The sequence below is a fragment of the Polypterus senegalus genome, chromosome 3 (assembly GCF_016835505.1).
Source record: "Polypterus senegalus isolate Bchr_013 chromosome 3, ASM1683550v1, whole genome shotgun sequence".
NCBI classification, from domain to species: domain Eukaryota; kingdom Metazoa; phylum Chordata; class Cladistia; order Polypteriformes; family Polypteridae; genus Polypterus; species Polypterus senegalus.
The window spans coordinates 226,489,284-226,505,532 of NC_053156.1; the positions used below are offsets into that span (position 1 = coordinate 226,489,284).

Consider the following 16,249-nt stretch of genomic DNA (forward strand, 5'->3'; position numbering starts at 1 on the left):
CAGCAACAGACAACTGAAAAGTAGGCACCAAAGCAACACGTATTGTAAGCAGTGCAATGTGGCAATGAATGAAACTGGCTGCTTTGAGCAAGATCAGACTTTGCAGGACTTTGCTGTGTAAAATGTATGTGATATGTATGTGAAATCATAGAGTATGCTCATACAACATGCAAGACAGTAACATTTGTCAAAAGTAAATATTTTTTGTTGATTTGATATGTTAAACAATTGCTTTGTGTTCTTTTTTAAAAATGCTAGTTTTGGAAAAATATTCAGCCCTGGGAGATAAGAAACAAAAAAAAATTAGCCCTAAAAGAGTTAAACCCAATTGAACATCTCTGGAGAGACCTAAAAATGGCTGTCCACCAAAGTTTACCATCCAACCTGACAGAACTGGAGAGGATCTGCAAGGAGGAATGGCAGAGGATCCCCAAATCCAGGTGTGAAAAACTTGTTGCATCTTTCCCAAGAAGACGCATGGCTGTATTAGCTCAAAAGGGTGCTTCTACTAAATACTAAGTAAAGGGTCTGAATAATTAGGACCATGTGATATTTCAGTTTTTCTTTTATAATAAATCTGCAATATAACAAAGAGTGAAAAATCGAAGGGGGTCTGAATACTTTCCGTACCCACTGTATATATATATATATATATATATATATATATATATATATATATATATATATATATAATGATCACTGCTGCAGGGGGACCCAGCTACGCTTCAGAAACCTCTTAAACAGTTTTACAATGAGAAACAAACACACTCTTACACCTCCTCTTTCCGGCATCAGCTGCAGGCTTGCTGCCTTGCCGCACACACCAAGCCGTGCCCATCATGAGATCTCACTCTCCTGTCTCTCTTCCCCCAGATTCCATCTGCTCCGGTTGCTGCTTTCGAGTCGATGTCGTCCCCGAAGAGGAAGAATTTGTGTTCTTTTGACCAGGAGTTACAGCCAAGGTGTCGACTTTAACAGTTGTTCCTTGTGTGGCCGGATCGCTTCTGAAAGAGACTTTTTTGTTTTTATCTGCCTGGGCAGTGTGACAGATGACAGGGGACCTTGCCCTACCGGGATGCCTGGAGAATGGAAGGACCAGGAGAGAGCCAATAACTTCTTCGGGATGCAAGAGGGCAGCTCCCCTGGATTGCATTGGGGCCCGTGGCCACCGTTAGGGGGCACCTGGACGGTTCCAGAGCCATGGACTGCAGCACTTCCGCCACACCAGGAAGTGCTGCCGGAATAGAATCTGGGCACACTTAGAGTGCTTCTGGGGGCCCATGCAGCACTTCCACCACACCAGGAAGTGCTACAGGAAAATCAGCAGGGTGCACCTGGAGCACATCTGGGTGCAATATAAAAGAGGCTGCCTCACTCCATTCAGGGAGCCAGAGGACAGAGCTTGCAGGGAGAGGAGTGGAGGCGGGAGAACAATAAGGAGAAACAAAAGGACTGTGAGTTTATTGAGGTGATCTGTGCACTGTGTTGTGTGCTAAAAGAAGAAGAAAATTAAAGGGTGTGTTTTTTGACATTGTGGGTCTGCGTCTCTGTCTATGATACAGGCTGGCATTTTCCACAAACTCAATAAAGTTTCTGCTCCTTGGAAAACCTCCTGTACTCTCCTGTGCAACTTGTGACAATATGTGTGTGTATGTATATTGTCACAGATGTCTGGGGTTCTTACCTGGCTGGGATGCTTGGAGGGACCAGATAGAGTCATAAAAAGCTTCTGGGTCAGGAGGACACAACCGCCCTGAAGCAGGAGAGGACCACGGGAGAGGAGGAGAGACATTCCAACCCTTTGGGACCCGTGGCCACTGCCAGGGGGCGCTTTAAGCCTCCTAGATCCCGGGACAACTTTACTTCCGCCACACTTGACAAGATGGTGGAGGAACCTGCCAGGGACACCCGGAGTGCTTCCGGGGCAAAGGGCAGCACTTCTGCCACACTAGGAAGTGCTGCCGGAAGTTCGTTTCCAGCCACCTGGAATGCATCCGGGCGGGAATAAAAGGGCCTGCCTCCTAACAGTCGGAGAGCTAGAGTCAGGAGTGGGAGCAGGACGAAGCTCCCCTGGAGGAGACAGGTGGCCAAGGACTGAGAGAAAAAAGGAATTGTGGTGATTATTGCTGTGAGCATTGTGTGTCGTGTTGGGACTGTGTTTATTTAATGTTAAATAAACGTGTGAACTTTATAAAGATGTGGTCTCCGACTGGTGGTGTCCGGGCAAGTCTCACAATGGTGCCCGAACAGGGACTTTCTGCCTGTTCCAAGGCAGGGGACCCCAAAAATAAATTTTTTGTGAGCTGCCCGGTACCCCAGTCAGCCACACACATGTCCTGCAGGGAGACGGTCCACACACGCATCGTGGACGTCCCGCGAATCGCCCAATGGTCGTCGGAGATTCTCCAGAGGGCTGTCTTCCACCCGAGGGGACAGAGGAATGCCAGCCAAGGTAAAGGAGAAGGGGATTCCAGCAGCCGAGGCAGAGGGACGGCAGTGAGAGATGCAGTTTCCTTGGGAGAGGCAAGATGGCTGAAGACCGGAAGTTCCGCCCCGTGACAGGCGAGGGATTGGACGGTGTGTGCTGTGTTCCCGTCAGTGATTGGTTAAAGACGGGAATGGCAAACGTCCATCCTGAGCAAGGGGAGGGTCGGTGGAACCCGGAAGAAAGCTCCAGTGTGTACAGCCGGTGAGTAGGACCGATTTAAAGGTGAGTCCTCCACTGGCTGATACTGTATTTTTACCTGCAGCTCCAAAGGAATCGGAGAGTATGCTTCGGTTAAGGCAGATGGTGCAGCAGGTGGAACACGACCTCCGTGTCTGTATAGACAAGCTGGAGGGGAAGGTGGTCGCGCCACATCAGACCTTATGTCAAGAGGAAGAGAGGCGCGACACTGGAATCTTTGGCCGGAGGATCGTGGCAGTAGAGGTGAGTAAAACCGCTACCGTAAAGGAAAAGGGAGGTGCGAGCGAACCCGTCCCAGGATCGCGTGGTTCCGGGGACTTAGTAGCTGCATCTCTGACAGCAGAAACGGAGTAAGGTGCTGATTGCTGGGAAGGGGTGGAGCCAAGACACCGGCTGACAAGTGTTGTGGGTCCTAGTGCCCTACCGCCGAAGCCAGCATCAGTCCTGCGTCTTTCTGCAAGGGCGCAGACGGCAAAGGGTCTTTTTCTTTCTCATAGGAAGACCCAAGCTGTCAGAAGGTCCCAAAGTAATAGGAAGAATCGAAGGGGGAAAGTCGGTTCTTCCTACAAAGGGAGAGGTGAGCCCTTGAACCCTAAAGAAATGAGACACCCGCTGCGAGTGCAGAGGGAAGCCCCGAAGTCAGTGGAGATGTTTTAAAGGGCGGTTCCTTTAGTTAACCTAAATGCAGGAGCACGAAAGGAACGAAGTGGGTGCCGAGGTTTCGGCGACCAGGGTGCTGATCAAAGGGGGGAGCGTTGGCCCTACTCTAATAACAAAGCCAAACAGTGGAGTCAGGGCAACGTCTCCGCCCCGTGTCTCTTTTCTTTTTTACAGAAACAGACCCTGGAAGACGAGAAGTTACGCCCGGTTTGGGCAAAATATGCCCTCGTGGGGCAAGCTGCTTTGACAAACAAGTCTTCGCTGGCGGAAGGGCAGTGTCACAGATGTCTGGGGTTCTTACCTGGCCGGGATGCCTGGAGGGACCAGATAGAGTCATAAAAAGCTTCCGGGTCAGGAGGACACAACCGCCCTGGAGCAGGAGAGGACCACGGGAGAGGAGGAGAGACATTCCAATCCATTGGGACCCATGGCCACCGCCAGGGGGCGTTTTAAGCCTCCTAGATCCCAGGAGAACTTTACTTCCGCCACACTTGACAAGACGGCGGAGGAACCTGCCAGGGACACCCGGAGTGCTTCCGGGGCAAAGGGCAGCACTTCTGCCACACCAGTAAGTATATATATAAATACTGCATATATATGTGTGTGTGTGTGTGTGTGTATATATATATATATATATATATATATATATATATATATATATATATATATATATATATATATATATATATATATAAACTGCTCAAAAATTAAAGGAACACTTTGAAAACACATCAGATCTCAATGGGAAAAAGAAATCCTCCTGGATATCTATACTGATATAGACTGGGTAATGTGTTAGGAATGAAAGGATGCCACATCGTTTGATGGAAATGAAAATGATCAACCTACAGAGCCCTGAATTCAAAGACGCCCAAAAATCAGAGTGAAAAATTATGTGGCAGGCTAGTCCATTTTGCCAAAATTTAATTGCAGCAACTCAAAATTGTACGCAGCACTTTGTATGGCCCCTGTGTTCTTGTATACATGCCTGACAACATCGGTGCATGCTTCTAATGAGATGACAGATGGTGTTGTGGGGATCTCCTCCCAGATCTGGACCAGGGCATCACTGAGCTCCTGGACAGTCTGAGGTGCAACCTGGTGGCATTTGATGGACCAAAACATAATGTCCCAGAGGTGTTCTATTGGATTTAGGTCAGGAAAGTGTGGTGGCCAGTCAATGGTATCAATTCCTTCATCCTCCAGGAACTGCCTGCATACTCTCACCACATGAGGCCAGGAATTGTCGTGCACCAGGAGCCACTGTACCAGCATAGGGTCTGACAATGGGTCCAAGGATTTCATCCTGATACCTAATGGCAGCCAAGGTGCCTTTGTCAAGCCTGTAGCGGTCTGTGTGACCCTCCATGGATATGCCTCCCCAGACAATCATTAACCCACCACCAAACTGCTCATGCTGAATGATGTTACAGGCAGCATAATGTTCTCCATGGCTTCTCCAGACCCTTTCACTTCTGTCACGTGCTCAGGGTGAACCTGCTCTCATCTGTAAAAGCACAGGGCACCAGTGGTGCATCTGCCAATTCTGGTATTCTATGGCGAATGCCAATTGAGCTGCATGCTGCTGGGCAGTGAGCTCAGGGCCCATTAGAGGACATGGGGCCCTTGGGTCACCCTCATGAAGTCTTTCTGGTTGTTTGGTCAGAGACATTCACACCAGTGGCCTGTTGGAGGTCATTTTGTAGGGCTCTGGCAGTGCTCATCCTGTTCCTCCTTGCCCAAAGGAGCAGATACTGGTCCTGCTGATGGGTTATGGACCTTCTATGGCCCTCTCCAGCTCTGCTAGAGTAACTGCTTGTCTCCTAGAATCTCCTCCATGCCCTTGAGACTGTGCAGGGAGACACAGCAAACCTTCTGGCAATGACACGTATTGATGTGCCATCCTGGAGAAGTTGGACTACCTGTGCAACCTCTGTAGGGTCCAGGTATCGCCTCATGCTACCAGTAGTGACACTGACTCTAGCCAAATGCAAAACTAGTGAAGAAACAGTCAGAAAAGATGAGGAGGGAAAAATGTCAGTGGCCTCCACCTGTTAAACCATTCCTGTTTTGGGGGTCATCTCATTGTTGCCCCTCTAGTGCATCTGTTGTTAATTTCATTAACACCACAGCAGCTGAAACTGATTAACAACCCCCTCTGCTACTTAACTGACCAGATTAATATCCCATAAGTTTCATTGACTTTATGCTATACTCTGATTAAAAAGTGTTCCTTTACTGCTCAAAAAAATTAAAGGAACACTTTGAAAACACATCGTATCTCAATGGGAAAAAATATCTATACTGATAAGGACTGGGTAATGGTTTAGGAACAAAAAAATGCCACATCGTTTGATGGGAATGAAAACAGAGTGCTGAATTCAAAGATACCCCAGAAACCAAAGTGAAAAAATGATGTGGCAGGCTATTCCATTTTGCGAAAATTTCATTGCAGAAACTCAAAATCGTACTCAGTAATTTGTATGGCCACCATGTGCTTGTATGCATGCTTGACAACGTCAGGGCATGTTCCTAATAAGATGATGGATGGTGTCCTGGGGGATCTCTTCCCAGATCTGGACTAGGGCATCACTGACCTCCTGGACAGTCTAAGGTGCAACCTAGTGGCATTGGATGGAAAGAAACATAATCGGTGTTCTATTGGATTTAGGTCAGGCAAGCGTCGGGGCCAGTCAATGGTATCAATTCATTAATCCTCCAGGAACTGCCTGCATACTCTCGCCACATGAGGCCGGGCATTGTCGAGCACCAGGAGGAACCCAGGACCCACTGCACCAGCATAGGGTCTGACAATGGGTCCAATTCTGGTATTCTATGGTAACTGCCAACTGAGCTCCACGGTGGAGGGCAGTGAGCACAGGGCTCACTAGAGGATGTCGGGCCTTCATGCCACCCTCATGAAGTCTGTTTCTGATTGTTTGGTCAGAGACATTCACAACAGTGGCCTGCTCGAGGTAAATTTTAGGGTCTGGCAGTGCTCATCCTGTTCCTCTTTGCCCAAAGCAGTAGATAGTGGTCCTGCTGATAGGTTAAGGACCTTCTACGGTTCTCTCTAGCTCTCCTAGAGTAACTGCCTGTCTCCTGGAATCTCCTCCATGCCCTCGAGACTGTGCTGGGAGACACAGCAAACCTTCTGGCAATGGCACCAATTGATGTGCCATCCTGGAGAAGTTGGACTACTTGTCTAACCTCTGTAGGGTCCAGGTATTACCTCAGGCTACCAGCAGGACACTAACCATAGCCAAATGCAAAACTAGTGAAAAATCAGTCAGAAAAGATAAGAAGAGAAAAATGTCAGTGGCCTCCACCTGTCAAAGCCATGCCGGTTTTGGGGGTCGCCTAATTGTTGCCCCTCTAGTGCCCCTGTTGTTAACTGCATTAACACCAAAGCAGCTGAAACTGATTAACAACCCCCTCCGCTACTAAACTGACCAGATAAATATCCCAAAACTTTTAATGACTTGATGCTATGCTCTGATTAAAAAGTGTTCCTTTAATTTTTTTGTGCAGTATATACAGGGTACACATTTCTTAAATACAGTACATTGATCAAAAGCAAAAACATTTAAACTCTAAAATTTTGTGTTGCTCAATACAATTTCTTGTTCAGCAAACATATTTGGAAACAAAATACAATTGCATGTTTAAAATGAAGTGTTTTAAAAAACACTGCTTAACAGTTTGGAGTTTTATGGTATCTGATAGCAGCCCTAACAGTTTTGGGAATGGTATTTTCTCAATTTGTGTTTTTTAGTGAAAATTGGGAGGAATTAAATAAATCAACCTGTATTCCAAGTAGGCTTGGTTCTTAAGGTTCTTTTCTAGAAAATTGAAAAAAATAAAACAACATACACTATAACATGCATCCCTCAGCCACCTGCTTACAAAAAGTTGTGATGCTTGTATTAGTTGTTACATACTAAAGAATATGAAAGTAGGTAGTCACATAATCTGCAAGACTGAAAATGTAGTGGAATACATGCTTCATTTCAACAAGTGCAATGAAAAGTAGATTATTACTGAAAAATTAAAGGATACATATTGAATGCCATGAAATTGAGCTCTTCAAAAAACTACCAGGCATAATGGAGGGCAAAATCAAACAACAAAGTATCATTCCTACCTTGACAGGTGCGCTCATTGGTGAGCAGCTTATACCCCTTCTTGCAACTGCACTCAAAGCTCCCAACAGTGTTCCTGCACACATGATCACAGCCTCCATTGTTCAGACGACATTCATCAATATCTGGTGATAGGACAAAATTTTAGAACTTGAAGAAGGAAATATTGTCATTGGTAAATTTTAAGGAAGACTTAATTATCAACTCATTGACCTACAGCTACTATAAAACCAGAAAAAGACAAAACAATCACTGTAAATGTCAACTAATGGTCCATTTACATGAAACTGATGTAATGAGACCAAATGGTGGTCGGCTATTAAAACTGAAATTTGACAGCACTGTATATTAGTTTCCTTTATAGTATATTGCTTTCCCAGACCACTACTTATATTTTTCAAATTGACTGATTTTATTTATATTACTAAATTGAATAATTTTCCTAAAATGTAATTTCTTTTCAAGTTTGAACTCTATACAATTGCTCTGCTCTGGTTACTTTATTATATCAACTGCAATATTCTCTGAATAAATCATAAAATAAGAAAGTGTATAGAATATTGTAAAAGCCATTTTATTTAGTTTCCAAGAAAAAGGAAAAATACTTGGAGACAAATTTTTAAAAATTCAAATAAATTCATGGGGACTGTATGGAACCTGAAAAAGGGGAAAGCTTGTGGCAATATTCTGAAGGTACAAGTATGGCCTGTAGTAAAACAGCATTTAAAATTTGAAAACTGAAGATGAAAAATGAAAAAGCTTCAGGTAATACATGCAAGCATAACGCCTTTTGATGCACATGGTTTTAGGTGTAAATTAGGGATGTTCAGATTGATCAGCCACTGATCTTCACTAAAAAAGAAATGATCAATGATCAGTAAATTGGCCAGTCACAAAAAAAAAACACATTTTCAGCCCTTGCTTTTTTAAGCTTTATGGTAATTTAGTTGTAGTGCTCCTTTATGTAAGATATTACAGTAATTGAGTACTTTGAATTTTATCTATTTTAGTATTTTTATAAAAAAGAAGACTATAGTTTAATTACAAAAATTCCAAAGTTAACAATTTATTATTGGACATAAGGCTTCAATATGTCTGGTAATGCCGAAGCTTAGTGCAAAAATTTTGTTAAAGGAACGAAGGAAAAAAAATCGGGATTGGAATCAGCTGATCAAGTAACATTAAATCAGTTATCAATATTGAGCTTTAAAAACCTGATCGAAGCATCCCTAGTATAAATTAACTTGAATATATATGTAGTGTGTCAGAAGTGCTGAATCCATTCTTTTATATTATCCTGAGTGATAAAAATAAAAATTATGTTTATATGAAATTTCACAAGAAATTTCAGAAAGATACACTGTACAGTAATTGATACCCTTTAACTTCTTTATTATGAGTCACAATAGTATAGATTGATAATACAAGTCACTGTAGAACTAAGAAGAGACTTTCATTATTGTGTGACAAGCTATTTTGGAGTCAGCAGTGGGAGTTCACTTTAAATATACTATTGTATTAATCAATTGATAGATTAAGCTTTTTCCTGTCAATGGACTCTACTCATAAAAGACAAACAATCAGAGAACGTACTAATGTAAATAAACGTTAGCTTAAGTTAAAAACATAACACATCTGGGAAAATAAAAGGAACACTTCACTTCCTGCTTAAAAAAGACCTTTCCTCCCATTTAAAGCAATTGAAAAAGTATTACCTTTACAAGTTTTGCGATCAGGCTGCAAGGTAAAGCCAACAGGACAGCTGCAGCGGACACCTGTCAGAGCATCATGACATGTGCTGTCACATCCACCATTGTTGATGGCACAGGTCTCTGAAAGGCAAAAAGGTGTAAAAAAATACAAGCAAAAAACCATAACACCACTGGAACAATCTCCAGAGTCTACTTTTAGAAATAATGAATAATAAAGGATTTTTTGTATTTTTCTACATGCATTCTAACTATAGAATATCTTTACTGTTGAAAAAGGATTATTAATCAAATTTCTGGTGAAAAAAGCAAAAGTGAAAGTAATGTATTCTAGTCACGGGTGAACGCCAGAAGTTATTTACAGTTAAACTTCTAGACTATTTTGACAAAATAGATAGGACTGTTTTTTTTTTCTTAATTCAGTAGCATGGCATTTAACATTGTTTAACGATGTTGTGCTCTATAACTTTTTACCTTAGACCACTCAGACAAACACAGAGTGACCCCTGGTGGCAATTAGAATTATTTCTTAAACATAAATTCTTACCTTGAATATATTTGATTGTTTAATTAGTACACTACTTCCTAGATTTACTGTTTACTCTCAAAACGAGTATTAGTGTACTCAACATTTCTAGGACAATTGGTACAGCTACATGTACATTCATTGTCCTCAAATTACTATTTGATAATCAAGTAAAATAAAACAATATGTAAAATAAATAACATGTTTCTTCTTTATATGTAAAAATATGCACGTCTTACACTGGAAAACAAGTGAGAATTATTCTCCACCATAAAGCCCCTGAATTATTTCAGGTCCCAAAAGTGAAGATATACTATGAACAGGGAGACAGGGGAAGTGGTAATCACGGGCCCTACTTACAAAACATTCAGGGAATTAAGTCTGTTGTACAAGTAAATTGCAATGTTCATGCAATGCACAAGGGCAACTTATATCTGAATACCAGTCCCTTTCATTAGCAATTGAGGGTCTTGGAAGCAGTGTCTAAGACCATTTCATGGAAACAACAATAATAGGAATCTTTATATTTTAAGTTCATCTGTGTTCCTTTCCAGTCTTATAAACTAATCAGGAGACCCCCTTAATGGAGGTCATAAAAAGATCATCTCAGAATTATTTCATAAGTTCTGAGTTGTGAGAACAGTTATATAACTACATCATAAAATAACAAAGAACCTGTAAATGAGAAAGAACTGCTGCAAAAGACTTTTTGTTTTAGAAAAAGCCACCCAAACAGATGCATAGGCACCTTATAATTGTAGGAATAGTATTTTTATTGTAGTATGTTTTCACATCCATTTTACATCCTCCATTACTTTTCCTCATGTGCATCATATCTGGATGTCATTCTTAAAATTGTGCCATGGTCACTATCCTTGAACCCGTAACACCTTGATCTGCAGTAGATTTATCAAGATATTTTGAATCTATGACTGGATGAAAATATTCATATAAGTAGAAATGGTTAGACTGGTTGTAAAAAAACAAAAACAAAAAACATATGAGAACAAGTGAAGAACATGATTAGATGATCCATTTGCTATGTTTTGACTACAATAAAGCATTTGCTAAAAAACAGCAAGGAACACACTTTCATTTATCCATATTTTTCATTCTTTCTCTTTCATTACAAATTTCCTGGGATTTGGAGTTTATCATGCCTGCTTCCAATTCAAGGCAGGAACTATGGAATAAACACCAGTTAAGAAAAAAAGAAGGTTGGGAATTTCCAACTTTACAAGTAAGAAACTAAAAGGACTTGGGGCCTCATTGATAAATGGTGCATATGCACATAAATGTTGTGTATGCCTATTTGCATGCACACTTCATATAAACTAAACTTTGTGTAAAGCCACGCACATTTTCACAGCAGTCTCAGACCATGCATATACATGTTTCTGTTCAGTTTTACAAACTGACATACCAATGCTTTTTTTGTTGCACGGCTTTGACATCATGGATCAGAAGGTGCATGCTAATTCAGTGTGAGTAGGAACACTCAAGAATAAAACTGAATAAAAAAATTTCACATCCACAGTCATTCTCAGTCACGCACAACACTCACATCCACGTCCACAGTTTTCCCAGTCTCGTTCAGTTCGTTTTTGTGACTCTAGAACAGAGTCTGTCAACACACAGCTAGATGGTTGCCCAGCAGTTTCCAAGGCAGAGGTGTGTGTGCAGCCAGCCTCTGAAGATGTACTCAGCACAGCAGCATTTGTAATATTTTCTGAAAAACCTTTTCACGTTGACTTTGATATTTGACCACTTTTTACTTTCTCGTTTAGGAAATATAGGGAAAGTATTGTAATCATCCAGACATTCGATGTCGAGATTTTGATGAATCTCAATGTTCTAGACCTCCTTGACTGTCTCGTACATGAAGTTTAGGGAAAGTATTGGAATCCTTCAAAAATTCTATTTCGAGATTTTGATGAGATTTAGAACTCCCTGAGTGGAATTATGTTTGTGTGTGTGTATGTATATAAAAAGGATAATTTGTTTACGCTTTCACTTATGTCAACCAAATTTTGCATACAAGTATTTGGTACAAAACATAGATTTCTATCAACTTTTGGGCTATTTCCATTAACTGGAAGTGGTACTTTACCTTTTATTATTTCAGGCATTGTGCAACTTTCTGGACTTGAACGGGTGTCTCCACCTCTCTGTATCACTCAATCAACTTCCTTTTGTTGGTAATACCACTGCTTAAGCCATTAAATAGTACGTTTGTCCTTGCCTCCACTTCGCATTTGATGAAATTCTTATTATTCCACTTGCTCTTGCCATTGTCTTTTAACAAAGCACTGAACGGAAGGGGCCTTTTAATAGTGATTTGCATATTCAAATATGAGAAATTCTGGGAGGAGTCAGTGTGAGGCTGTAGGCATGTGCATGTGTGTTAAATTTCACGTTCACTGGGATTTATAAAAGGGAAGTGTGTGGAACTTGGCATACACACAGTTTTATGTATCTGAATTTTTTTGTGAGTATGAACATTTCCAGTTTTATCCATACGCCACATTTTAGTGTGAATTCTACGCATGGTGTTATATTGTATATGTGGCTCTTGGACTGTAAAGTAAAAAGGATTCTGGTTCAATCTGCCCCACTGACTGAATGTGTGAACATAAAAAGTCACTCTGCCTATTTGTGCTCCAACTGAATGGATATGCATTTAGTTGTTTGAGAATCAATTTGGAAGAAATAAATCAGATGTATAAAAATGTAAAATTGAAATAAAAAGCTTCACTTGGGATGATTTCCAAAATATCCACACTTGACTGTGCTGATGGGATCTGAAACAAGACAGCATATTTAGTACCCTGTCTTGCCTTACTCATAACATTCATCAAGCGTGATGCTTCAGTGTTAACATTGCTTTAAGTTCTATAAATTGCACAGGGGTAAGCTACAGTCAATTTAAATTCCTAATGTAATGATTATGAAGGTGGAAATTAGAGGTGTGATGATGAATGTTGTTAGTGCATATGCACCGCAAGTTGGGTATGTAATGGGTGAGAAAGAAGATTTCTGGAGTGAGTTGGATGAAGTAATGAACAGTGTATCCAAGGGACAGACAGTGGTGATTGGAGCAGTGAAGTGAACAGTGGAGATGAGGAGGTGATGGGTAGGTATGGAGTCAAGGAGAGAAATTAAGAAGATCAGAGGATAGTGGATTTTGCCAAAAGGATGGACATGGCTGTGGTGAATACATATTTTAAGAAGAGGGAGGAATATAGGGTTACGTACAAGAGTGGAGGATGATGCACACAGGTAGATTACATCCTATGCAGAAGAGTTGATCTGAAGGAGATTGAAGACTGCAAAGTGGTGGCAGGGGAAAGTGTAGTTAAGCAGCATAGGATGGTGGTCTGTAGGAAGATGTTAAAGATAAAGAAGAGGAAGAGAGTGAGGGCAGAGCCAAGGATCAAATAGTGGAAGATGAAATAGGAAGACTGCAAGGTTGAGTTTAGGGAAGAGGTGAGACAGGCACTGGGTGGCAGTGAAGAGTTACCAGACAGCTGGGAAACTACAGCAGATGTTGTAATGGTGACAGCAAGAAGGGTGCTTGGTGTGACATCTGGAAAGAGGAAGGAGGAAAAGTAAACCTGGTGGTGGAATGAGGAAATACAGGAGAGTATACAGAGGAAGAGGATGGCAAAGAAGAAGAGGGATAGTCAGAGAGATGCAGAAAGTAGACAAGAGTACAAGGAGATAAGGCACAAGGTGAAGAGAGAGGTGGTGAAGGCTAAAGAAAAGACATATGATGAGTTGCATGAGAGGTTGGACACTAACAAGGGAGAAAAGGACCTGTACCGATTGGCTACACAGAGGGACTGAGCTGGGAAAGATGTGCAGCAGGTTAGGGTGATAAAAGATTAAGACAGAAACATACTCAAAAGCGAGGAGAGTGTGTTGAGCAGATAGAAAGAGTACTTTGAGAGGTTGATGAATGAAGAGAATGAGAGAGAGAAGAGGTTGGATGATGTGCAGATAGTGAATCAGGAAGGAAGTGTAACGGATTAGAAATGAGGAAGTAATGAAGTAATGAAGAGAATGAAAAATGGAAAGGCCGTTGGTCCAGATGACATACCTGTGGAAGCATGGAGGTGTTTAGGAGAGATGGCAGTGGAGTTTTTAACCAGATTGTTTAATGGAATCTTGGAAAGTGAGAGGATGCCTGAGGAGTGGAGAAGAAGTGTACTGGTGCCGATATTTAAGAATAAGGGGGATGTGCAGGACTGCAGTAACTACAGGGGAATAAAATTGATGAGCTACAGCATGATGTTATGGGAAAGAGTAGTGGAAGCTAGGTTAAGAAGAGAGGTGATGATTAGTAAGCAGCAGTATGGTTTCATGCCAAGAAAGAACACCATAGATGCAATGTTTGCCCTGAGGATGTTGATGGAGAAGTTTAGAGAAGGCCAGAAGGAGTTGCATTGTCTTTATGGACCTGGAGAAAGCATATGACAGGGTGCCTCGAGAGGAGCTGTGGTATTGTATGAGGAAGTCGGGAGTGGCAGAGAAGTACATAAGAGTTGTACAGGATATGTATGAGGGAAGTGTGACAGTGGTGAGGTCTGCAGTAGGAGTGATGGATGCATTCAAGTTGGAGGTGGGATTACATCAGAGATCAGCTCTGAGCCCTTTCTTATTTGCAATGGTGATGGACAGGCTGACAGATGAGATTAGACTGGAGTCCCTGTGGACTATGATGTTTGCTGATGACATTGTGATCTGTAGCGATAGTAGGGAGCAGGTTGAGGAGACCCTGGAGAGGTGGAGATATGCTCTAGCGAGGAGAGGAATGAAGGTCAGTAGGAACAAGACAGAATACATGTGTGTAAATGAGAGGGAGGTCAGTGGAATGGTGAGGATGTAGGGAGTAAGGTGGATGGGTTTAAATACTTGGAATCAACAGTACAGAGTAATGGGGATTGTGGAAGAGTGGTGAAAAAGAGAGTGCAGGCAGGGTGGAATGGGTAGAGAATAGTGTCAGGAGTAATTTGTGACAGATGGGTATCTGCAAGAGTGAAAGGGAAGGTCTACAGGACAGTAGTGAGACCAGCTATGTTATATGGGTTGGAGACGGTGGCACTGACCAGAAAGCGGGAGAGAGCTGGAGGTGGTAGAGTTAAAGATGCTAAGATTTACACTGGGTGTGACAAGGATGGATAGGATTAGAAATGGGTATATTAGAGGGTCAACTCAAGTTGGACGGTTGGGAGACAAAGTTTGAGAGGCAAGATTGCATTAGTTTGGACATATGCAGAGGAGAGATTCTGGGTATATTGGGAGAAGGATGCTAAGGATAGAGCTGCCAGGGAAGGGGAAAAGAGGAAGGCCTAAGCGAAGGTTTATGGATGTGGTGAGAGAGGACATGCAGGTGATGGGTATAACAGAACAAGATGCAGAGGACAGAAAGATATGGAAGAAGATGATCCGCTGTGGCAACCCCTAATGGGAGCAGCCAAAAGAAGAAGAAGAAACAAATTTGCTTTGAATATCTCTGACTGTGAAGTGATAAAAAATACATGATGTCAGCAGAAATGCATTCTAATTTCTAATTGTAACTACAAACATGGAGCCCTCTTGTGTCCTGCTACAGTACAAAGATGCCCAAAACTGCAAAATCATTAAGAAAAGAAAACTCCAGTTCAATGAGCAAATCCTTGGCTGTAAGCACAAGCTTCTGTCCTAGAGGTCTAGTCAGTTGTGAGCAATTGAGTGGGTCTGGTCTAGGAAGCCATGGACAAACACACAAACCCTTTGACACAATTTCTTTTGTTTATCCTCCTGTTGCAAAATGAAGCCTAAATATGTCACTCAGGAAAAAGGAATTTGCCAGGGACTGGAATACAGTCTGCATTTATATCCTGAAGACTCTAGCCAATGCTAATTGATGTGACCTTGTGATTCCGCAGATCTGGCAACATCAGGATTTGAGTTCATATGCTGGTCTGCTTTTTACTTGTAGAAATTGTGAAAAGGATGCACTGATGCACACTAAAAATGTGTGGAATAAATTCATTTTGCTCATTTACTTAAAACAACAGTGTAAAAATGGTGCTAAAAAGTGGGAGAGGCAATACTACACCCATGCCATTTCGCAACAACTTGCTAATGTGCAGAAATGTCTGTTAAACTTACTTCACAGAAATGTAGTCTTTCTAGCCTTTCCATTACTCCATGAAAGATAATTGCTCTTGACTGCAAGGTAGAGGTCAACACTGCCACAAAAATATCATGGTAACTATAGGAATTGACTCAAGGTTTTGACACACAGAACTAAAAGTTAAGAGTTGTGTGTGAAGGTGGATGGTTAGACTTTATTCATATGATAATGAGCTTGACGTCACAGCGTAAATCAACTTCTTAGAAAACTGCTTCTTGAATAGTAAATAAGTAAACTATCATTCAATATTGTAATCAATACTATTCTACTATAAAAGCACATACAGTCAGAAAAGAAGAAGAAAATGGCCTGTGCTCATCTGTAATGGTGCGGAATCCTGTTTGT

General features: G+C 41.8%; 1 protein-coding gene across 4 annotated transcripts in view; it reads right to left on the minus strand.

Annotated features, from left to right (window-relative positions):
* The window catches only part of scube3 (signal peptide, CUB domain, EGF-like 3), a 482,583-nt gene that overhangs the window by 43,716 nt on the left and 422,618 nt on the right, over positions 1 to 16,249 (minus strand). For all 4 annotated transcript variants that reach the window (XM_039748670.1, XM_039748668.1, XM_039748669.1 and 1 more), the window contains 2 exons: positions 9,204 to 9,320; positions 7,491 to 7,613 (listed from right to left, as the gene is read on the minus strand). In XM_039748670.1, the coding sequence (XP_039604604.1) occupies positions 7,491 to 7,613; positions 9,204 to 9,320 (240 nt within the window). The remainder of the gene's footprint in view (positions 1 to 7,490; positions 7,614 to 9,203; positions 9,321 to 16,249) is intronic.